The 22775-nt window shown below is 52.8% G+C and overlaps 9 protein-coding genes across 9 annotated transcripts; 4 read left to right on the top strand and 5 right to left on the bottom strand.

The window, feature by feature from the left end:
• Positions 1–332: 332 nt before the first annotated feature.
• Triagg1_9858 (uncharacterized protein) lies at positions 333–1067 on the top strand (the record flags this gene model as incomplete). Its single annotated transcript, XM_062904862.1, has 1 exon — positions 333–1067. The coding sequence occupies one exon, from the start codon at positions 333–335 to the stop codon at positions 1065–1067; it is 735 nt and encodes a 244-aa protein (XP_062751200.1).
• Positions 1068–1512: 445 nt separating this feature from the next.
• On the bottom strand, positions 1513–2233 carry Triagg1_9857 (uncharacterized protein; the record flags this gene model as incomplete). Its single annotated transcript, XM_062904861.1, has 2 exons — positions 1513–1786; positions 1869–2233. 2 exons carry the CDS (start codon positions 2231–2233, stop codon positions 1513–1515), a joined length of 639 nt encoding a protein of 212 aa, XP_062751199.1.
• Positions 2234–3088: 855 nt separating this feature from the next.
• On the top strand, positions 3089–3871 carry Triagg1_9856 (uncharacterized protein; the record flags this gene model as incomplete). The annotated part of the gene is made up of 3 exons (XM_062904859.1): positions 3089–3166; positions 3240–3496; positions 3586–3871. The coding sequence occupies 3 exons, from the start codon at positions 3089–3091 to the stop codon at positions 3869–3871; spliced, it is 621 nt and encodes a 206-aa protein (XP_062751198.1).
• Positions 3872–6774: 2903 nt separating this feature from the next.
• On the top strand, positions 6775–9710 carry Triagg1_9855 (uncharacterized protein; the record flags this gene model as incomplete). Its single annotated transcript, XM_062904858.1, has 7 exons — positions 6775–6797; positions 6906–6928; positions 7005–7043; positions 7123–7228; positions 7300–7436; positions 7514–9542; positions 9611–9710. The coding sequence occupies 7 exons, from the start codon at positions 6775–6777 to the stop codon at positions 9708–9710; spliced, it is 2457 nt and encodes an 818-aa protein (XP_062751197.1).
• Positions 9711–10779: 1069 nt separating this feature from the next.
• Positions 10780–11636, bottom strand: Triagg1_9854 (uncharacterized protein; the record flags this gene model as incomplete). Its single annotated transcript, XM_062904857.1, has 3 exons — positions 10780–11230; positions 11301–11469; positions 11594–11636. The coding sequence occupies 3 exons, from the start codon at positions 11634–11636 to the stop codon at positions 10780–10782; spliced, it is 663 nt and encodes a 220-aa protein (XP_062751196.1).
• A 1375-nt stretch (positions 11637–13011) lies between these two features.
• Triagg1_9853 (uncharacterized protein) lies at positions 13012–14034 on the top strand (the record flags this gene model as incomplete). Its single annotated transcript, XM_062904856.1, has 1 exon — positions 13012–14034. One exon carries the CDS (start codon positions 13012–13014, stop codon positions 14032–14034), a length of 1023 nt encoding a protein of 340 aa, XP_062751195.1.
• A 551-nt stretch (positions 14035–14585) lies between these two features.
• On the bottom strand, positions 14586–14987 carry Triagg1_9852 (uncharacterized protein; the record flags this gene model as incomplete). The annotated part of the gene is made up of 1 exon (XM_062904855.1): positions 14586–14987. One exon carries the CDS (start codon positions 14985–14987, stop codon positions 14586–14588), a length of 402 nt encoding a protein of 133 aa, XP_062751194.1.
• Positions 14988–16530: 1543 nt separating this feature from the next.
• Positions 16531–19318, bottom strand: Triagg1_9851 (transcriptional regulator family: C2H2 zinc finger; the record flags this gene model as incomplete). Its single annotated transcript, XM_062904854.1, has 5 exons — positions 16531–17858; positions 17929–18010; positions 18069–18272; positions 18394–18949; positions 19095–19318. The coding sequence occupies 5 exons, from the start codon at positions 19316–19318 to the stop codon at positions 16531–16533; spliced, it is 2394 nt and encodes a 797-aa protein (XP_062751193.1).
• A 935-nt stretch (positions 19319–20253) lies between these two features.
• Triagg1_9850 (uncharacterized protein) lies at positions 20254–20595 on the bottom strand (the record flags this gene model as incomplete). The annotated part of the gene is made up of 1 exon (XM_062904853.1): positions 20254–20595. One exon carries the CDS (start codon positions 20593–20595, stop codon positions 20254–20256), a length of 342 nt encoding a protein of 113 aa, XP_062751192.1.
• Between the last annotated feature and the right edge of the window lie 2180 nt (positions 20596–22775).

Raw genomic sequence — 22775 nt, 5'->3', positions numbered from 1 at the left:
GCCGCTCCAGACTAAATTGCCAGGACTTTCCCCTCCATCGTTTGATCCGATTTGGGGACCATCTCCAAACATTTCGCTCCTTCTCTTCCTCTTTTGCGAGCTTCGTCTTCGAACCCCGAGGCTCCCTAGCTAGAAATCGGCATTGCCTCTGCCGTGCGACCCCCTAAAACCAGGCCGCGGAATCTCTCTCCCTGAGCCTGCTTGCTGGAATCCATACGAGTCCTCAGGTAGGAACACAAAGCTCCCAGTTTGCCGTTACGCCACCCTAACTAGAAGCTAGGCCATACCACACACGCGCGCGCTTGCCATAACAACAAATACCTTCTTTGAAGATGGACTCGTCGAAAACCCGTAGCGCGGTTGGGAAGCAGGCGGCGCAGTATGACTCACCTGAACAGCTTCTGGATGTTTTCAAGGCCGCCGCCCTCTCCGTCACCAAGCTCTACAAGACCTCCGCCAAGGCAGAAGCTCGCGCTCGTGCAGATGGGTACCAGGAGTGCCTAGACGATCTGCTCATGTTTCTGGACAGGGGAAATATTGGCTTGGACGACGGCGAGGGCTGGCGGATAAGGAGGTGGGCCACGGAGAGGCTTGATGGTCGAGATCCGGGACACCAGAGCGCCGAGAGCGAGGATGAGGTCGACAAGGGGGAACGAATTACATCTCCCGAGGTCGCTAGAGCCAGCGCCGAACCATCCACGTCGACACCAATTCAGATCGAAACACGAACCGTCTCCCCACCTGCTGCCGTCCATGTCGCCCCCATGAACGAAGAGCCAACTCACTTCGTCGTACCCACGCAAGACGCCTTTACTTTCCACTCATCGTATCCTAATATCGCCACCTTGGATTTATCAGACCAGAGACAGCAGGAGGTACCTGCTTTCCCAGCATCCTTCAGTTCCAAATTTGGAGGAAGCTCTTCTCGGACGGGCCCGCGGTCTTCACCACACCTTGGTCGCGGAGCCGGGACGAAACGGAGGATGGACTTTGACGACTTTTTTGGAGGCTGCTTAGGCGGCAAAGACCCTGTGAACAACGGGAGCAAACGCAGTCGACATACATGACCCTTTCTCGCTCTCGGCGACGCGTCTTTCTTTCTTTCTTTTTTGTTTTTTCTACCAGCGATCACCATGTCGTTCAGAGTTGGCAGACATAGCGCTGCCACATATTTCGTATACATAGGATGGGAACATAGGGCAACTGCGGGACATGGGAGGGAGGTAGCATAGATATCATGGGCGTTTTTATTTTTCATTTTGGCGGAACGAAACTGCATCGATGGTGTAAATGGAGGAAGGATTCTGTCATACATACCTGGAGTTTGTCTCGAATAGAAGGAATGAATGGGAGTAATCTAGGAACATACATATACTATGAATCAGAGCTCACATGCCAGCTCTGAATTGTCTGGACACGCGAATTTGTTTTGGGGGGCCATTGATTGTGCAGCAAGCTAGTTGTAACTGTAACTGTAATATATGTCAATTATATCAATCTTTGATTCGGATCCTACTCGGTGCCAGAATGGTTGGAGAACTCGATACCGAGTTGGGATCGCAATCTACTATTCTCGGCCTCGAGGTCCTCCAACTGCTGCTCCAGCACCTCCATTCTCTCAGTAGCGCCCAGCACCACTTCTTCGGAAATCTTGGCTAGTCTCCATAGACGAAGCACGACAATCAGAGATCCAATGGATTCGGTCAAGCCTCTGGACGTCACATCTATGACGAAGCTGGCAATAATGACGGCGGCATCAAAGAGATGAAACCAAGAGGCAAGGAAGCTTCAGGTTGCCAACAGAGTTAGATGGACATGAACAAAAGCAATGTAAAAACAGACACAAAAAAAAAACTTTTTCAACCTACCCCAAGCCAAAAGCAAACAAACATGCCCCGAGTTCAATGAGAAAGAGGCTGCTGAATACCAGACCAGCAATTTCCAGACTCTCGGTCAGCTGCTCCACCCAGGGCTCATCGTTTTGATGCATCTCGCAGGCAATAAGCTGGATGAAGACATTTGCGAGGAGCGCAGCGACATCCAGCGCAACGATGCCCATGACGACAAAGTGCTTGGTACGGGACTCGAGGAGGCGCTGGCTTGTCCTACGCCATCGTTGCCAGGAGCGAGATGTAGATGAGGCCTGTTGGGAGGAGCTGTCCCAGGCGGGAGAATCATCGCTGTCGTCGCCATGGTAGGACTGGAGCAAGGGGGCGGATGAGCGATCGGCCATGATGGATCGTAGTTGTGAGAGGCTGGAGGGTGAGTGAGTTATAATGTTATCTGTAGTGTTGTCGTACGAATCGCAGATGAACAAAACTACAGAGCCTCAAGCTATAAGCACTTTTGCGCTGCAGAAAAAAGGGCGCCACAAGTCAAGAGAAGCTGGAACGCATTAGTCTAGCAAGGTATCGAGTGTCAGCTGCTGGTAGTGATTTGAGTGGTTAAGCTGAAGAAGCTCGTCAACAGCGATCCGATCCATGCTGATTATTAGATGCATCCCATGTGAACATACTAGCCATTTAGCCAGTGGATAATAGTGAATCTGCTCCCCCACACACAGGCCAGGCCCCAGCTACCACGGCCTTGCACCAGCAGTAACTCCAGTGGGCCGCGCACGACCAACAGCGCTGAGCCTTATGGGCGGGCAAACTTCGGCTGTGCGTCGCGGCAACACGAGGCTCTAGTGACGATTGTTCCCATCTCGAATTCTTCCTCTCTTTGCTCTTTCAGATCCGTTACTGTCGTTTACGTCGCAGACAACCGAGCTGTCGCGTCCGATATCGCTGCAGCCAGTTAATCCAGGTCAGTAGCATTTGGCGCTTCGATGAATCCTATTTCGATGCAGAAAACCTAAAGCGGTCGCGCTTCAGGCTCCGTCTAAAGGTTATTCCCAATCTGCACAGGGGTGGTCGCATCCTAGCTTTTTTTTTTTTCTCTCTTCCCGTCCTATCAACAGCTCTTTGTTGATGTAACAAAGACAAAGTCGTTGCATTGGTCGCATTCGAAACAACCATCGCTGATACCATTGTCGTCCTTTTTCAGTTATCCCAGCAAGAGACTCTGTCGATTCATTCGGTCAAGCACAATGTCGGACGCAGACAAGCCTGAGGGCATCCCCGAGGGGGAGCGTGAGCCGGAGCACGAGACTGCGGCCAGTGAAGAGGTGGGTTTAGTTTTGACGCGCGCTCGAGACGAGAAAGCTGTTACGTGATGGATCTGACACGCCCGCCTGCTAGGAGGAGATTCTGGCGATGAAGCGCCGAGTTGCTGAGATGGAGGAAGAAGCCAAGAAGCTCCGCGAGATGCAGGCGACGCTGGAGCAGCAGTCTGCTGATCTCGCCGACGACAAGGAGTCTGTGGACGCGCGCAGCATCTTTGTGGGCAACGTCGATTACTCTGCCTCCCCCGAGGAGGTCCAGGCGCACTTCCAGAGCTGCGGTTCCATCAACCGAGTCACTATTCTCCTGGACAAGTTCACCGGACAGCCCAAGGGGTAAGCACAACATCTTTGCGAATCCCGCCTTGACTAGCTCCTGGCTCCCTTCACTCTCTCTTATTATTGTGCATTTTATAAGCTAACAGTGGCGCCCTTTTCCCCTTCTATAGCTACGCCTATGTCGAGTTTACCGAACCTAGCTTGGTGGCCCAAGCCCTCGTCCTGAACGAGAGCGTCTTCAAAGGACGCAACATCAAGGTCACTCCCAAGCGCACCAATATCCCTGGCATGAGCCGCGGCCGTGGAAGAGGAGGCTTCCGCGGCGGTGGTCGGGGAGGCTTCCATGGACGCGGAGGAGGTGGTGGATTCCCCCGCGGCGGCGGCTACCGTGGCGGTTACCGGGGCCGTGGACGAGGCTACGCCCCTTACTAGGAGCAAGGAAGTGTTTCTCCAAGCAGCACACAACCTGCCCAGAGTGATGGATTGGGTGATGATGTTTCAGATACCGGCTCTGAGGGGAGGTTCATCATTTCGCGCGACTAAACCGGTTGCTTGCTTTTCTTTGACTTTTTTTTTCTCTTTTTGTTTTGGAGAGTAATGGCGGATTCTTATTTCCTTCTTTTCTCTACACAGATGACGAAAGATATCCAGCACCTAGGTTGGCATAATGAGGAGAAGGGCTGGGGGGGAGCTACAACAAGAAAAAGGACGGGGGGTGGAGGACGCCGGTATTGCTTGACTTTGATGGAAGAGCTGCGTGTCATCCAGTAGCCGGGTCCAAGTTGAGAAAGACAGGATCAGATATGGGCGACAAGATTGCGTGTATAGTATCAGAAGAATTCGACAAGGGAAAGGATCTGGAGTTTTTAGGCCTTGGTATTGACACCAGATGCTAATCGGAGGCTAGACGAGAAGTAAACTGTTTTTTTTACCTCTGCTTGTTAGCCTTGTAACGCTTCGCGCATTGCCAAGGCGCACAGCCAAGGCGTATAGCTAAGGCGTATCACATCGAAGCAATGTCTATTGCAACCATACATTCATAGTGATATGTGATGATTCAAACTTGGTCAATCAACATGCTCCTTTAGGGCGTCTCTTACAGAGCGTGAATGCAGAGGACAAGCACCCCCTCCTCCACCGACTTCCGCCCTACGATTGACGACATTCGATGCTCCTTCGTCCGACTTGTCACATCATAGACAAAGCATAGGGCAGATCCATACCCGCAGCGGTCACATGTCGACAGATTCATGCCACGCCCTATGAGGTTGAGCCAAAGGATGACAAACCAAGCAGCATAGGCTTTGCAGGTGAGGTGGCGTTTTTATCTTTTGATGATACAGCTCCGCGCAGAAGCCGACCACACCAACAAAGAATGGTCTCATCGTGAGGCCAGGTGGCTTGTGACTTTTGCCGTTCAGCCTACAGCATTCGAATTCTCTATTTTTTTTTTTTCTCTCTCTCTTTGGTCCTTGTTCATCTGCTTAATCCCATTTGGTACACTTCCGATTCCTTCTCTGGCCATCATGATCTAGCTGGAGCATGTGTCAGCCAACCCATGTCAGTTGCCTCTCTATCTTCCGTGCTACTCGGAACCTGGGGGGGGAGCGATCTGGCTCTGGATTGGATGAGTTTGGGTCATCAGCCCGGTACCCCGTCTCCAGATTGAGCGTCCGATGCCAATAATAGCACTTCGTACAGCACAAGAGGGCAGTTGGTGGTACAAAGTACCGAGTAATACACGTATCGTACAGAGTCTGAGTAATCTAGAAGGGGGGTTTGATGTACTCGGTAAAGCGGTGCTTGTTCTGTACCCGCTCGGCTTGGAGACTTTCTGGCTCGATGGCAAAAACTGCGCCCTAGAGAGCGGCCGTACCTTTTGCACTGTAAACATTGGTCATCACGGACCGGACAAGAGGGCTTCTTTTCAACCACGGTGCCCGGATAAAATTGTTTTGAGAGCATTAGTCAAGGCTGGCTGTGCCGACATGGCTCGTCGAGTTCCCACAGGAGACTAATATGAGCACCTTGAGAGATTCCATTGACAGGTTTGTAGCTAGGTGGGCGATTCGTGCGGTGCTCGTGCTACGGTGCCCTTTTAGTGCCTGGTGGGTTAGCAAGGAAGATACAGCACGACACCCACCCCCGGATAGAGGCAGTGCCAGCGGGATAGCTGGGCATGTCGTGCTCCCACAGGCAAACATGCAAATCAGTCGGGCGCCCTTGGAGGTCTTTGTTCGCGCCAGGATCATGTTCCCGTGCTTTGCTGCATTGCCCGTCGCGGGTCACTGCGAGGTACCTCTCTAGTAGCCTGGGGCGGGCAAAGTATAAGAGCGTGTTGGCGGTGGTACATCAGGGCGACATCCAATCAGTTGGCAGGGGAGCACGACTAGCAGCAAGCTTTCTGTGGCTGATTTGTGCCGAGTGGCCGTATCGAAGGAGTAGTCGAAGGAGTACGGAGTGTAGTTAGTAGGTAGAGAAGAGAAGCAGCGTGAGGCTTAGTACTAACGGATGGGTAATGTACCCAAGACGTCACCAGATGGCATCTCTATACCAGGTACTACCTTAGTACTAAGGTACTGTAGCTGCTTTCAGACGAGCAAATGGCGGGCTCATCTTGTCGGTTCGTCCAAGTAAAGCATTATAAATACTGACACAGCATGGCCTAAATGATGGATTCCCTAAAAGCATTACAAGTACTCCGTAATAGATGCCGGCCCCGTACTCCGTAGAGCAGTCAAATACACTGTAAAGAGCGATACTCACAGCGGCAACGGCAAGCCTAAGGGAGAGACAGACCAAACCAACGGAGGCCGCCTCTTCTCTCTGGCTCCCCACCCTGGCCGCAACAGCCCCGTAAGAGTAACGCTGAGAGGGGATTCCACTTGTCAGCCCGCCTTTGCAATCCCGACTCGACTCGACCTGGACTGGATTCCATCTCCTCCATCATCAGCTCTGCCATCCCCCATTGCCCTGCCATCGCCGCTGCAGTGAGATTGAGATTCCAGCCCCTCGCCTCTGCCTCTCGCCGCTGCCCTCGTTGCTCAGCACGAGATCGCGTCACGTGCTCCTTATCGCCCGCCACCCAAGCCATAGAGCGGGGAGGTCTGGCGCTGCTGCACTGCACAGCCCCAACTTTTGCTCAGGCCAGTCCAGTCCAGTCCAGTCCAGTCCAGTTCGCATCGTCCATCGTCAACTTGCAGCGTTCTCGTCCTTCTCCTTAAACTGCGCCATCGAGAACCGCTGCTGTCCGCCTGTCTTGCCTGCTGTGCCTTGTCGGAAGGCTGGTGCTGCCGTGCCTGGAGCGCTGCGAACACGACCGAGATCCCGTCACCATGGCGAGCCGAAACGATTCTGGGTAAGCATCACATCACATCACATTCACTGCTTTGTTGTTCTTATACCAGGCCGCGGAGCCTTTCTTTATTCATCCAGTCCTCGTCCAGCTAACACGCATGTCTTACAGTAGACCCAATCTGCGGATTACAAGTGCGTCCTCGATGCAAAGCCCACTCCGCTCAAGAGACCCTTGCGTTTTGTTATTAACATGGATGCGTTCTCATAGTCATCGCCGCCGATGGTTTGTACAAGCGAGATGTCTTTCGTATGTGCCCTCCCCTCCCGCTTGCTAACAAATGTTTTCCGCTTCCTTTCGCCAGTTTGCGTCTCGCTAACAACATCAGGCTTCCCGGACCCCTTTGCTGTAGCAACCATCAATGGAGAGCAGACCAAGACGACGACGGTGAGCAAGAAGACGCTCAACCCGTACTGGAACGAGAGCTTTGATTTGTACGACCAATATCCTCTCCTCGCATCCACCAGATGCCCCATTGATGAGCTGAATATTGATATCTGTGTAGCCGGGTTGACGAGGGAAGCATCCTGGCCGTCCAGGTCTTCGATCAAAAGAAGTTCAAAAAGAAGGACCAGGGTTTCCTTGGCGTTATCAATATCCGAATCGGCGACCTGATTCCAGAAGTCGGACCCGAAGCCGACGGTATGTCTCAGCCCTCCCTTCCCCCCTTTATTTTCTCGAATCCTGCTAGTAGCTCGCTAACGCTTAGTCCTTTCCAGATCAAATGATTACGAGAGACCTGAAGAAGTCGACTGATAACCTCGTCGTGCACGGCAAACTCATCCTCAACCTATCTTGCAACCTTAGCACCCCCATTCGTGCAGGCCAAGCGTCATCTAACCGACCTACCCTTGGTGCACCCAGTGCCTCTAACTTGTCGACCCTGTCCGCTCCGGCCGGTGACCGGCCGAGTTCTGCCATGTCTGGCCCTAACGGCAACGCGCTTGTTTCTCAACCCAACCTCTCCTCCCACCATCCCGCCAGTGTCAACGCCGTACCCTCGTCCTCGAGTGTCAATGGCTCTCAATCTCGCCCCAATAGTCAGCTAAGCCCGTTCGAGGATTCCCAAGGCCGTTTGCCTGCCGGCTGGGAACGTAGGGAGGATAACCTCGGTCGTACATATTACGTTGACCATAACACTCGCACCACCAGCTGGAATCGCCCGACGGCCGCCGGCGGTGCCGCGGAAACCCGAAATGAGCGAGAGGCCGTTACTCAAGTCGAACGCCAGAGACACCAAAACAGAACCCTGCCCGAGGATAGAACCGGTACAAGCTCGCCCACTCTCCAGCAACAACAAGGCTCTGGCGCGGGCAGCCCTAACAGCGCCGCTGCTAGCAATGCCGCCCCTAACAGCCACACGGCCATGATGCATACAGGTGCTACCCAACCCGGCTCCGGTGAGCTTCCTCCAGGATGGGAACAACGCTGGACCCCCGAAGGACGGCCCTACTTTGTCGACCACAACACGCGGACCACGACGTGGGTCGACCCACGCCGGCAGCAGTTCATTCGCATGTACGGCCAGAGCAGCACCAACGGCCAGATTCAGCAGCAGCCCGTGTCTCAGCTCGGCCCTCTGCCTAGCGGGTGGGAGATGCGTCTCACAAATACTGCCAGAGTCTACTTTGTTGACCACAATACCAAGACGACTACCTGGGATGACCCACGCCTTCCTTCGTCGTTGGATCAAAACGTGCCCCAGTATAAGCGAGACTTTAGGCGAAAGCTCATTTACTTCCGATCTCAGCCTGCCATGCGCATTCTTAGCGGGCAGTGTCACATCAAGGTCCGAAGATCACACATTTTTGAAGACTCGTTCGCCGAAATCACCCGCCAGTCTGCTACGGATCTGAAGAAACGACTCATGATCAAGTTTGACGGCGAAGACGGTCTGGATTACGGCGGTCTGTCCCGAGAGTTCTTCTTCCTCCTTTCGCACGAAATGTTCAACCCCTTCTACTGTTTATTCGAATACTCAGCGCACGATAATTATACCCTCCAAATCAACCCTCACTCTGGCATCAACCCTGAACATCTCAACTACTTCAAGTTCATCGGACGCGTGGTTGGTATGGCCATTTTCCACCGACGATTCTTGGACGCTTTCTTTATTGGCGCTTTGTACAAGATGGTGCTCGGCAAGGGTGTCACGCTGGCAGACATGGAGGGTGTAGATGCAGACTTCCATCGTTCACTGCAGTGGATGCTGGATAACGACATTTCGGGAGGTATTCTAGAGCAAACGTTCTCTACGGAAGACGAGCGCTTCGGAGTTTTGACGACGGAGGATCTGATCCCTGGCGGTCGTGACATTGAGGTGACCAACGAGAACAAGAAGGAGTATGTGGATCTCATGGTCAAGTGGCGTATCGAGAAGCGCATTGCCGAGCAATTCCAAGCTTTCAAGGAGGGCTTCCAGGAGCTGATCCCTCAGGATCTCATCAACGTTTTTGATGAGCGTGAGCTGGAATTGCTCATTGGCGGCATTGCTGAGATTGACGTCGACGATTGGAAGAAGCACACGGATTACCGCGGATACACAGAGTCGGATGAGGTTATCCAGAACTTCTGGGCAACCGTACGGTCCTGGGATGGCGAGCAGAAATCGCGTCTGCTGCAGTTCACCACGGGTACCTCGAGAATCCCAGTCAACGGATTCAAGGACCTTCAGGGCAGTGATGGCCCCAGAAGATTCACTATTGAAAAGGCTGGTGAGCTGGCCAATCTACCTAAGGCGCATACTTGGTAAGTTTTTTTAAACCTATATATCTCCATTAAGCGTAAGGAGCAGAAAGCTAACAGTCTCGACGCAGCTTCAATCGAATTGATCTGCCTGCATATAAGACATTGGAAACGCTGCAACAGAAGCTTACTATTGCCGTTGAGGAGACCATGGGCTTTGGCCAAGAATAGACAAGAGGTTTGGTGTATGGAGTGCCCAAATCAAGGGGCCCCCTAAAGCAACAGCCCTGTACGGTGCTGTGTAGCAGTATTGCTTTTTCAACTCAGATCCCTTCACATCCCCTCATTGACAGTATTTGCGTTTTTCTTTGGGTACATCAGGTATGCTTTGATTGAAGAGTCAGCAGACAGGCTTGGTATGCTTGTTTTGGCGCTGGTGGGATCTATTTGTTATCAGACGAGACGGGATGGGACGAAATGCAGCGCTGTCAATTGACATGAGAGCGGAAAGGTAGATGAAAAGACGGCCCATGATGTCGAATGAGAAGAGATGGGCTAGCGTTTGTGAACCCAGGTGTTTGGACTCGAATGTTGATGACCGGTGTGCCTTGTTGCATGCATGGTCTTTATTTCGATGTTGTGAATGACTGAAGCGCCAATATTTATTAATAACTGGAGGTATCACGATATATATATACATATATATATAGTAAAGGCAAGCATTGAATGGAATTTGATTTTTTTATTTCTCCAATCTCCCTTTTTTGCTCTGTTTGATTAGATCCAGGGTTCGATGGGTTGAGATTGAACGCTTATAAGAGATTGTTCATTCTGGCATGCGAGGTTGTTGTTACTGGCTCACACAATCATTATATACTCCATTCTTGGATCGCTTATGGTTCTTTAGAATTGGTACAAGTATTTTTGGCAGATACTCTACACCTCTAACCTCCCGCAACCCAGCGAGTGTATGTACACTTTTGAGGACCAAAAAAAGGGTTGAATAAAAAAAATTATGAGAACGTCGAGTCAAGGTTTGAACGTGGCTTCCTCCCGCCACGCTGACTCTTTGATTTTTTTTCTTCTTTTTCCTTGGGTCCTTTCCTTGGATTTCATTGAATCTCATTTCAAAACCCAAACTCTGCCAAGTGATGTCTTTCTCTCCAAGAAAAATGAAAAGGGGAACCCCTTTTTCCCCCGTTCAATCCTCCTTGTAGAAATATCTTCTGTGTCGTTCCAAACCACTTGGACATCCACACCCATCGGTCTCCTTCCCTTCTTTCCCTCGCTCTTTTTCCCTTTACCGTCTGTACCACATCCGGGTAATCTTGGTGTTGCGCATCTTCCTCTGTAGCTGGAAGATGCCGTACATGAGGGCCTCGCTGGTGGGCGGGCATCCGGGGACGTAGATGTCGACGGGGACGATGCGGTCGCAGCCGCGGACGACGCTGTAGCTGTAGTGGTAGTAGCCGCCGCCGTTTGCGCAGCTGCCCATGGAGATGACCCATCGGGGCTCGGGCATCTGGTCGTAGACCTGGCGCAGGGCCGGGGCCATCTTGTTGGTGAGGGTGCCGGCGACGATCATGACGTCGGACTGGCGGGGGGAGGCACGGAAGATGATGCCGAGGCGGTCCTGGTCGTATCGTGGGGTCGAGAGGTGCATCATTTCGACGGCGCAGCAGGCGAGACCGAAAGTCATGGGCCAGAGCGAGGATTGACGGGCCCAGTTGGCGACGATGTCGAGCGTAGTGCTGTTGTGTTTTTTTCATGCGTTAGAAATTGTCTTGGGTTTTTAACCGGATGAGATGCTAAGAAACGTACAGCGCATATTGCAAGACGCCCTTGGTGCCCTCCTCGCTGGGGAGGGCAACTTCCTTGCGAGCCTTGCCGAAGCTCGCGGAGTGGGGGGTCAGCGAGGTGGCATCTTGTCGAGACGTTGTTGTGAAGGCGGCGGCGGCTCGGAAGGGAACCAGCGCAGAGGCGGGCTTGACTGGAATCGTGAAGAGAATTTCCCCGTTAGCAACTTCATCCTTTGCTTCATATATTTCTCATTGCTGCTATGCTGCTTCACGAGAGAGCGTGCGCGTGTTAGGGACTCGGAAAATTTGACGCACCTCGGAGGGCCATTGAGGCCGCGGACCGTGTTGCCGGCAACATTGCTGCTTCGAAGGGAGGAAAGGCGAACAGGAAGCTTCGAATAGGGGCTTCAAGCCTTGTTGAGGGAGGAGGTCAGGCGATTGAAGGAGCCGCGGCTGTTGGAGAGAAGCTGGGCGAGAGGTTGAGGCTGACAGGTTGCGGGAAGGCGAATCAATCAATCAACCTATCTTGATCCTCTTTGCCCCGTGATGCCGGAATTGCGAGGTCGCTGATTGGCCGGGGTGGGATGGGCAAGAGCGAGGATTAGCCGTTGGGGGGGAGTTCGCCTCCGACGCTTGTCATAGATGGGCTTCTATGATGGAAAGGCTACCCTAGACTAGGAACTTTTTCTTGATTTTTTTGAAAGCGAAGATAAGGGAAAAGATCATCATGGTGTTGACACCTTCAGTTGATGTATATGTAGCTACAAGGACCAAGATGGGGTACAAATCTTATGGAATAAATCATGTTTCCTAGCCGTTGCTTCCCATGGGGACACACGGGGTTGGTTACAAGTTTAGGTGAGAGAGTCGTCTAATGGCGTATATACATTGGAATTAAGAGCTTGAAGTAGAGAGCAAATACACTCACCTCGTTGGGACCAAGGACTCCAGGTAAGAAAACATGTCAAATAGACTACAACATCGGACATTGAGGAGAATATACAAAGCTCCCTCCATGTAACCAGTCCCCAATGTCGCAATCTCGATCTCAGTAATCATTAATACGCCAAATGCAAAGACATAGAAGCCACAACAACTCCCCTTCACGGACCAACCAAATGCTTCCCACTTCTATGTATAACGAAAGATATATGGAGTACCTAGAAGATAAGGAAGTGAAGATCCTATTTTGTCTTGTTCCCCCCCTTCTGCTATCCCGCATCAACCTCCGCCGCTCAGTTTCCTTGCGAGGCATTCAGCCCCCCCACTGGTGAAGTCACACTGACTTCAGCCCATCGCACTAGTTTCTCGTCCTTCTTTTCCCGTTCCGTCTGGCAAAGCTCGCCCGGATGAGATGGGCTTTTTAACTTTTGATAGTTTCCATCCGATATTGCAGAGCTGGAGCGCTGTTTCGGCTCATTAGATGCCGGTGCTATGGGTACAAAGTGGGAGAGGAGAGCAGATTGACCTATTTGGGTCAATGGGCATTGTCAATTGCCCTTAAAGCATGGAAAGCAATTCTGGCAAAAGAGGAAATGGAAAAGCTATAAATACCCAAGAAGCTTCCATTCCCTCGTTAAAGTTTGTACCATGATAACTGTCATTTAGGCACATCCAAGCTTGAGCTTCCCGTCTCTCTCAATCCAAGTCTGTCAGCACTTTGTTTTTGAAGCTTTAAAGACAGACGAATACAATTACTGAATAGTAGTACACCATCAGCAAAAACAGTCGAAATGACGTCCTCCCTCCCCAAAACCTACAAGGCCCTCGTCCTCACTGGGCCAAACTCCCCCATCGAGCTCCAAGATGTCCCCCTGAAACACCCCGAGGCCAGCCAGGTCCTCGTCAAGGTCATCGCCTGCGGCGTGTGCTGGTCCGACATGGAAGTCGCCCACGGCCACCTTGGCAACGTCTTCCCCCGTATACCAGGCCACGAAGTCGTCGGCGACATTGTCGAGCTCGGCTCTGACGTGAAGAATCTCTCGGTGGGCCAGCGCGTGGGCGGGCCGTGGCACGGAGGACACGACGGCGTGTGCCGCGAGTGTCAGCGCGGCGAGTTCCAGTACTGCAAGAACGAGGTCATCAACGGCGTGTCGCGGGACGGCGGCTACGCCGAATACGTCCTGCTGCGAGCCGAGGCCGTCGTCCGCATTCCCAAGGAAATCGACCCTGCCGAGGCCGCGCCGCTGCTGTGCGCCGGCGTCACCGTCTTCAACGGCATCCGCAAGCAAAAGGTCGAGCAGGGCCGCCTGGTCGCCATCCAGGGCCTCGGCGGGCTGGGCCACTTGGCCGTCCAGTTTGCCAGCAAGATGGGCTACGAGGTGGCAGTGCTGTCCCACGGCAGCGACAAGGAGTCGTTTGCCAAGCAGCTGGGCGCGCACCACTACATCGACACGGGCAAGGCTGATGGCCCTGCCGAGCTGGCCAAGATGGGCGGTGCCTCCATCATCGTCCAGACGGCGCCCAATCCCAAGGTCGTCGGCGCCTTGGCTGATGGCCTCGCTCCCAACGGCAAGATCCTAAGCTTGGCCCCGGTGGGCTCTGTCGATATCAACACTGTGACGCTGATCATGAAGGGCGCCAGCGTGCAAGGCTGGGCGAGTGGCCATGCACTGGATAGCGAGGAGGCCATTCAGTTCGCCATGACGCACGGGGTCAAGTGCATGATTGAGCGGTACCAATTCAGCGACGTCAAGAAGGCCGTCGATAGCCTAGAAGCCGGCAAGCCGCGGTTCAGGAATGTCTTGATAATGTAACGTAATGAGATGCTGATGGTGTTGGTGTTGGGAGTTGGAATTTAATTTGGGCAGGAGAATCGACGAATGGGTAAAAGGAAAAAAAAAGAAAGAGCGGCAGGGCCATACCCGTGCCAACTTGAGCACATATTCGTGTCCCACGGAATCAGAGGCAGCACCCGAGTAGCACCTCTAAATAATTTAATAATGATGCAGTGTAACTTTTCAATCAATAAAAAGCATTTGGACTCAGTTCTACAACATTCCCGGTCTTGCGATGCAACCATGGCCGTGGTGTGCGGTTAACATTCAGTAACAACCATCTAGAGAATTCCATTTATCGTTGAATAGAAACTGTGTAGATACTGTCAACTAACCCATCCGGCATGCCCCCCATCTCAAACTTCCCCCATCTCAAAAGCCGCCCATCGGTAAATCATCAAATTTTCCGCCAGTCTGCCACGCGTTGTTGTGCACTCACCATTGACAATGCTCCCCCTTGTATTTTCCTTTCCCCCCAAGTCATACCCCCGGTCCAAGATTCAGGCAAGTCGGCTCGACAACGAATACTCCTAAGCGGCGGTCGGCGCGGGAGTTTCCTTGACAAAGATGGTCTTTGCATCGGTCGGGCACACCACGGCCGCGCAGAAACAGTCTTCCACGGGCCTCAGCTGGCACACAACACTGTTGATGTTTGGATTGCAGCAGCAGCACTGCTTGTAAGTCGGCAGCGGCGCAGGCGGTGGGGTGGCTTTCGGCGGCTTGCCGTGCCAGAACGTGGGCGCGCCGGCGGGGCAGACGACCTGGGCGCAGATGCACTCCGACGCCGGGATCGACCTGTCGCAGTCGATTCTGTTCTTGTTGATGTCGCAGCAGCAGCACCCTGAGTCGGCCGGAGGGTGGGCCGGCGGCGCCAGGGCCGAAGCGCCCAACACCAGCGCCGAGAGGACAGCAAACGAAAGCGTCTTCATCATGTTGTGTTTTCTTCGTCTTCTTTCGCGGTAATTGATTTGCTTGTTTGCTTTTTTGCTTTGCTGGTTTCGCTTGCGCAGGCGGCGGCCCGTCGGCTTTTATTCTCACTGTCAGTACCTGCAAGGGAGGCCAAATGTCTCAGAATCAAAGACAGTCTGGGGCAACCAACACTCGTTTCTGTCTCGGGAGGAGGTGCTTCTGTTCTGGCTTGCGCAGGCGTAGAGACACGACGCAAACAAGGGCAAATTTCGCAGCGAAATCCCAGGAAAACCCAGAAAATGATGAGATCTCGTTAGGGGGTTTGAATGAGAATCGAGAAGGGACTATCCGGCGGATTTGTTGAGAGTTTTGAAGAGGTGGGAAGAAGAAGCGTGAATAGAGGCCAAGATGGTCCGTGTACTTTGGCTTAGGGCTACGAGTATGAGATGAACATCGGACGAGGCACAAGCACGACCCGGCTCTTTCCTCGCTCACCTCCCAGCTTCCCGCTGCCTCGTGCTCCTTCCTTCGTTTACTTGCCAACACCCAATTCCAGCTCCTCATTCCTTAAAACACTCTCGGCCCTTTTGTCACTCTCCTCTTTGCCTCTTCCTTCTCTTGGCTACTATAGGTACTACCTATATAGAGGTACATATTCCTCTCTTTAAGATACATACGAGTCCTCGTACACACAGACTCTCTCCCAGTCTGAGCCTCTTCTGTGCAACTCGACCTTGCAGCCGCATTCCAGCCCCAAAATTACAATCTGCCGCTCCGTTCATCACCGCACGGGCTTCTCTTTGGCTTGAGATTGCTTGCTCTTACATAATTTGTGCCAGAGTTGAACAGCCGGACCAACATCAGCAACCTTCTCGCCCGGTTCGCCAAGAGAGGATTCCGAGCCGTTTCTTCCTCTCGGTCTTTCCTGATCTTGTCAATGCCGTCATCATCGCCGTCGATGTCACCGAAGGTTAACGTTGTTCTCGGGAATTGCCTTTTGCGTCAGCGTACTCCATGGTGGTTGCACAGTGAGTGGGAAATGACGACGGGATACTTGTCCCCGTGAGTTGCTTGAGACATCTTGCCTCTATATTTAGACCCTGGCGAGAAATACTCGGTGCAAAGACATGCTACTAAGCCAGCCAAAGATTCTATTGCATTTTGCTGGCACTTGATACCCATCTCCTTTGTAGTATGTACCTAGGAAGTACTACCATATGTGAACAACCTCCTGGCAATGTGTATCTCTTCAACGTGCACACAGCACATCTTTCACTTGACTACAGCCATCAAGAATAGTCAAACTTGTAATATTCACTTCATATTATTCCCTTTAAATTTGTTCCCTACACCAGTATATAAAACCTTTCCACCAGCCTGAATCGTACATATTGGGAATAAATAGAGAAGAAACCTAATATCACATACGCCAAATGCCATGAACTTCGCGGTGCGTCATTTTTGATCCGTCAAATTTCACCAACATGGAAACTTGTGAAAAATAAAAACGAAGAGAAGAAAAGCAAGCCACCTCATGCAACTAATCTCATGAGTTGGGCGCATGGTTTAGGTACCAGGAACAGGAAGGACGGGGTACAGAGGGTTGCTCTCCTTGGACATGGGGCGCTCATTGGCAAGCGGGCTCCTAGACTTGCCTTCCAGGTCCATGGCATCAACATCCTTGCGGATTTTGCTGACGCTAGGATACTCTTCCTCGTAATCACCCCGCTTGAGACGCCCTTGGACGTACTCGCGAAGGGCCTCAATCACCCGCATGTTATCTACCCATCGCTCGTACTGCTCCTCTCGCTCGCGGGTGCCGTCACTGACGTCTGAAGATTCCGATGACGGAGATCCAATCGATTGGGTAGATTCGCTTGCCTTGGGAGTGACTGCGCCAGTGGGCTCCTCGACAGACCGTGGCGGTGCGCCGCGAGCTCTCTGGAGCATGCCACCCGAATATCGGCGGCGCTCACCCGCGTCAAAGCTAGGGCCCAGCGTTGCCGTGGTGGAATGTCCGAATCCCTGGCTGACGGCCGGCAGGCTAGTGGGCAGGCTAGGATACATGATGGACGAGGCAGTCGAGCTGTGGCGGGACTGTGGTGAAAATCCCGAGGAGGCTGAGGGGCTTGGGGAATGACCAGAAGTATATGACATGGCGCTGGACGGTGGTGTCACAGCAGGGGTGCCGGTAGACGAGATGGCCGTCAGAGGTGATGCCATGCTTGCTGCTGAGACTGGCTGGTGGTAGCCATCCGCACCAATGTGCATGGCATCTGGGCCGCGGTGAAGCGTAGTTGGCGACGGTGTGCTGCGATATCCGGCGAATTGGCCTTCATGGGGGTGCATTCCTGTGGTCATTTGAGGAGCGGTCTCGTACACAGTATTTTGCATCTGCCCTAGCATCTGGTCGAGCTGAATTAGGTCTTTCTGCGACCTCGCATTGGGCATGGGAAGATAGTACTGCTGGGCCAAGGGATTCTGAGTAGGCGCGGGCGCGGGCGCAGCGTGGACCACGCTGTGGCCTACAGCATGACCAGCCGGCTGGGGAAAGTAAGATTCGGCGGCAGCCATGGGTCCGCTGGGGATAGACAGTGCGTTGTGAAGAGGGAGCAGGGAGCGTCCGATCTGAGCATAGGAAGTCGGGTCGACCTGGCGACGCTTGACGTTGCCAAAGAAATCGTCAACCATCTCATGAGTATGAGTGCGCTTGCGGTCATAGCTTGCAGCGTAGCCAATGTGCTCAGAGCGGGGTGCCGTGTTGACATGCTGCTGGTTGAAGTAGAGACCATAGTTTGTCGACGGCTGAGGAGCATAATAGCCGCCGGCATGTGGTTGAGGGAAGCCGGTGACTGGGCTTCGCATCTGTCCGTTATGGTCATAATAGCTAGGGGCTAAAGGGGTCCGAGTTAGTGGCGAGGGAAAATCGAGACAGGGAAATAAGGCTGTAGAGTGAGTACTCACGTTTGGGAGCTTGTGGTCTGTAGTTCATGCCGGGCTGGTTATCCTGGCTAGGTCGGGAGAGAACCGAGTCATCGGCATGGGTCTAGGAGAGCGAGCAAGTTAGCTAGGATCTAACCGTCGCCAACATGGGGAATAAGTACCTTGACGTGTTTCTTCAAGTCCTGAGGTCTCTTAAAAGACTTGCCACAGAACTCGCATTTGTGAGGCTTGAGGGGGACGTGAACACGGATGTGAGAAGTGATGTGGTCACGCTTGACGGTGGTGGTGCGACAAGAGTTCCACTGGCAGGTGAGGCTCAGGTTGTTTGTGCTCTTGCGACCAACATGACGCTCACAAATGTGTTCCTGCACGAGACGTGGTTAGCAGTCATTCATCCACGCGTGAAAAAAGTGTAAAGCAAGTAAAACCATCTCCATGTCTGCTACCAAGCCATCGTCCAACCCATCCATCACTCAAATCACTTACATAGAGCGTCTCGGCGTTGGTAAACTTGAGGCCGCACTGGTTCCAGCGGCAGACGAGCTGGCGGGGCGCATCCACGGCGTCACCAAGCGACGGCGACACCTGCGCGTTGGACGAGGCACTGCTGGCATTGTTGCCGGTGCTGGTGCTGCCATTGGGGCTCGTGGTGGACGAGGCATCAGTTGGTGAGGCGGACTTGTGCTCATGGCTGGGCGACAGAGCCGACGCCTGGTCGGGGACTTGGGCCGACATTATCGGGGGCTTGCTTGGTGGTGGGGCAGCAGAAAAGTCAACCAGAGAGCCGCGGTCTTCGGGGAGGGGCCAAGAGGCGCTTTGGCGCAGCAGCAGCGAAAGCTTCAGAAGGAGGGAGTTTGCAGATGCAGATGCAGATTCGCAACGACGGGCGGGCGGTTGCAGGGCGCTTTTATCTCGAAATTTGGAAAGAGGATTCTGGGGGATACGGGTTGCCGGGATATGAAAAGATGGGATTATGATGGACGCAAGTTCCGGGGGAAAAGACTCGCGCCTCTGGTCGAGGCTTTCTGGGGGCAGAGGCTCCCTTTACATCGAAACAAAGGCCTGGGCAGGCGCGAGAGGGCCAAGCGGAAATTCTTGGCGTTCTTGGCATTTCTTGGCGTTGCTGGGCTAGCGGTTCGGATGGAGGGGGACCTGGGACGACTTAACGAGTGGGCAAGATTTGATACACGGTCAAAGTCCCCCACAGGTATCCCTTAGCAGTCCAGCCCACCGGAACGCAGCGGCGCATACGATGCCAAGAAATGCCAAGACTTGGCATCCTTGGCGCGGTGCCCACCCGGCGCTCTCGATTGGCCTCGTGGCCCTCGCCAGCGTCGCTCTGGTCGCAGTCGCTGTCGCTGTGGCCGCTCGCTCCGACCTTTTGTGTAAATCGACTCGAGCCATGGCACATGTCTGGCTGGCTGTGTCCGATTCTCTTCCTCTCCCTCTTTTCTCCAATCTCGCTCTCGCGCGTAAACGACTGTCCAGGTGGTGCCACTTTGCTTTGCTTTGCTTTGCTTTGCTTTGCTTTGCTTTGCTTTGTACCGCCATGCTGTCATGCGTCATACAGAGCTGCTCCTCCTCCTCCTCCTACTAATACGGGTACTGTACAGTAAACGTTGGATGGGTGCATGTACGTACTGTCCATACAGGCAGAGTACGGAATATGGTGGCACCCTATGCTGCAGGTACCTCGTATGAAGATGGAAAGCATCAAGTGCAGTGGGAAAAGGGGACCGCCGGTTCAGACGGCATAGACAAGACGGGATGAACCTCGTTTTGTCAGACATGATGGAAATGACAACATCCAAACCAACGGATAGCAGCAGCAACAACCCGCGAGTTGCCTCGACATCTAGCGGTTACGCGGCTCTAACAAAGCAAACAGGCGGTGCTCTTTTTTTCCCCGTACGGAGTAATTTGCACCGAGTACGAATAGTAGTTGGAAACAGGTTCGAAATCGTGTGCGGAGTCTGGTCGGTCCTGTCCTCCGTCTTATCAGATGTGCTCCTTTACGGCAATACCTGCGCAGGACCTATACCCGCCGCAGGTCTCACCACGCTTCAATTTGCTTTGGCCGTGGCAAATCCATATCTTCTAGCCTGTTCGATTGCCTCAATGGCTGAGCACGTCGCTTCCAACCAACAGGCCATGTGTGGATGACACGACACACCCATGGAGATGATGGAGGGATAGGCTGTATACCTGTCCATGTATGTATGTATGTACGCTCGCCAAGTCGGAACAACATTATGCATATCTCGAGACGCCCGAATCAAGCTTTCCGCCGCATTAGAGACAAAGCCAAGTGCGCCGAGACGACACTAACCTTTCATGTTCCCCAAATCAAACTCTAGCGCCCCGGTTGGCGTCTGAGCACCGCGTCAGCGCCTCTCCCTTCAGCCAGGTCGCGTGCAAGGGACCGGACCAGCAGAGAAGAAGTTGAAGATTGATAAAGCCGCCAAGCCTGCTGCGCGCACAGCTCGCTCGCGCGTACCGAATTCCGAATGCCTCGATCGACAGCGGCTCGTTCCTTGGGTCTCGGTTCAGCTCGTCGGGACGGAACATGTGCTCGTACGGAGTGCTGAACTTGCCTCCGGTATCATCGCTCCGGGTCACATCGAGTAGCATTGCTGGACGATAGAGGCATGGCCCGAGTTGGGGTGGCTCGGTGGACCAGGGGGGCATTTGCAATGGGGGACGGAATCCGGTGCCAAATTGCCATCTGGCTCAACTTGCTCGCAGTCGATTTGACTACGGCAGAGTGCAAACGTGGCCCAGCTCCTTTAATTGGCGGCCTGACGGACCCAGCAAACTCCGACCAATCCCGATGGCCAGGTAACCTACGGCTGTGTACTCGTACATATACGCCCTTTCTCTCTGTTCTCCGTGGTCATACAGTACAGTACGCTCACCATCAGTACGAGTAAGTACAATACCAGTTCCTGCTATTATCACCATCATTTTTTCAGGTCCATAGAGTTGCCTCAGCGGTTGTTGGTCCAGCAAAGTGTTGATCGCATCTTGGGGCCCTTCTTTATGACCCCCCTTTCCTGATTGAGCAATCCGGGCAGCCGGTCACTGGTACAGGACCCCGGCCCGCCGCCTGTGCCTGGCTAATTGTACGCAGTACCCCGTACTCGTACCTGATGCTGATGCTGCTTGATGTCTGTCCGGGTATCTAGACCACTGCTACTAATAATACAGGACTGTATCTGGCACATGGATGCTAGATACCATCGGATTGGCCCGATGCCATGGACTAGGAGGGAGGTCCATGTCCTATTCGATGCTGGCTAGGGTGTACCTATAGCCACTTTGGTAGTACCCCGTAGATATCACCGAGTCTCCTCACCAATGCCTACTAAGGTAGTCAACAACAGCCCATCTAACCCGTCGGTGCAGTTTACACCCATACTTGGAACATACATACATGTTTGTATGCACCCTCGAGCTTTCACACATGATTCATTATTATTCATTGCTCTTCCTCTCCCGTCTTTGCACACAACAACACACAGTGACCCCCTTCCTCGGTAAACCAAAAAAGGCCGTTGCCATTAGAAAATAAAGACGACTCCATATTCCCCCTATCGCCAAGACAAACCATCCCAGCTGGACACAACCACAACCCACTACTCCGTAATACCAAGAACATTGCCACTTTGCCAAGGAGCCGCCACCTCCTCCTACTTTTCTTCAATGACACACATTACATTGACACACTGTCCCCCGAGGATGGTGGCAGTGCATCGAACCTAAAACAAAAGCATCTTGGTAGAGAAAAGGGAAAAAGAGAACAAAAGATCCCTTGTCTTTCTGGAGAATCCCGAGGTGGTTTATTATACAATTTTGAAGTCTCGGCGGAGGTTCGGAAGAGGGCCGGGCATTAGGATGGGCATATTCTGATAGTAAAGCTGCCATTTTTCACAAGTTCCGGGTTCGTTTTTTCTCGTAGGATCAAAGATTTCAAATAGAATGGAAGAAAATGGCCACTTAAATCGGAAGGATTCCGTATTACTACTGCTGCTGTGTCTGTACTACCATCCATCAGCCAACAACAGCAGCAGCAGAGGCAAGCAATCGACCCTTTCGTATCCAGAGTATCTCGCGATAACCCCGAACCCTCTCAACCATCAAGCCTCGTCAATCAGGAGCGTTTCTTCCGTCCCATCACATCAAAAAAGGCCAACTATCTCGTGAAAAGACTATGCAAGTACTACGGGCAAATGCCTTGGCACCAGCCCTTCCGGGCGTAACGCAAATTGCTCGCCAAGGACCCCCGTTATCCAAATCCATCCATCCTTTTCTTACTTGCATGGAATCTTTTTAAGCTTACTTGTTGCATCCCCTTGGGTTTCTGATTCTTTTTCTTCCTTCTCTGTTTCTCGAACGTGACAATCTGTCATCTTGCTTTTCATTTCCCCCTTCGTATCTCCCGCATAAGCCCACGATTGTTCTTTTAAACCCATCACATCCCCACACAAACCATTCAACTCAAAAACACACACACAAAGTCGATCAAACAACCATCATATTCCACTCAACAGCATCTCCCATGTAAACACCACATCGTCTCATCCCATACTGTAAAAACTCTCCCTACACAACACGTCCCTTTTCCCAAAGTTTTCGTTCAAAGGACCCCTCTTTCGGCTCTCGCATCCTGATCGACAACCTCCCCCCGTTGATCTTCATCTGCATTCCCTGCCCGTACGCAAATCGTAGCCACATCTGCGCTGACAACTCAGCGAGCGTCCTCTTAGTCTAGCATCTGCCAGCAAACCTACATGTACATACATGAATTCAGCCCCAGCCCTCCACCTCTTAACGGTACAGTAAGCCAGTGAAACCATCTTGACATGCAC

The sequence above is a fragment of the Trichoderma aggressivum genome (genome assembly GCF_033847375.1).
Source record: "Trichoderma aggressivum f. europaeum strain CBS 100526 chromosome Unknown scaffold_060, whole genome shotgun sequence".
NCBI lineage: Eukaryota > Fungi > Ascomycota > Sordariomycetes > Hypocreales > Hypocreaceae > Trichoderma > Trichoderma aggressivum.
Note: the sequence above shows the minus strand (reverse complement) of the source record. Positions and strands in the feature narration are given on the sequence as shown.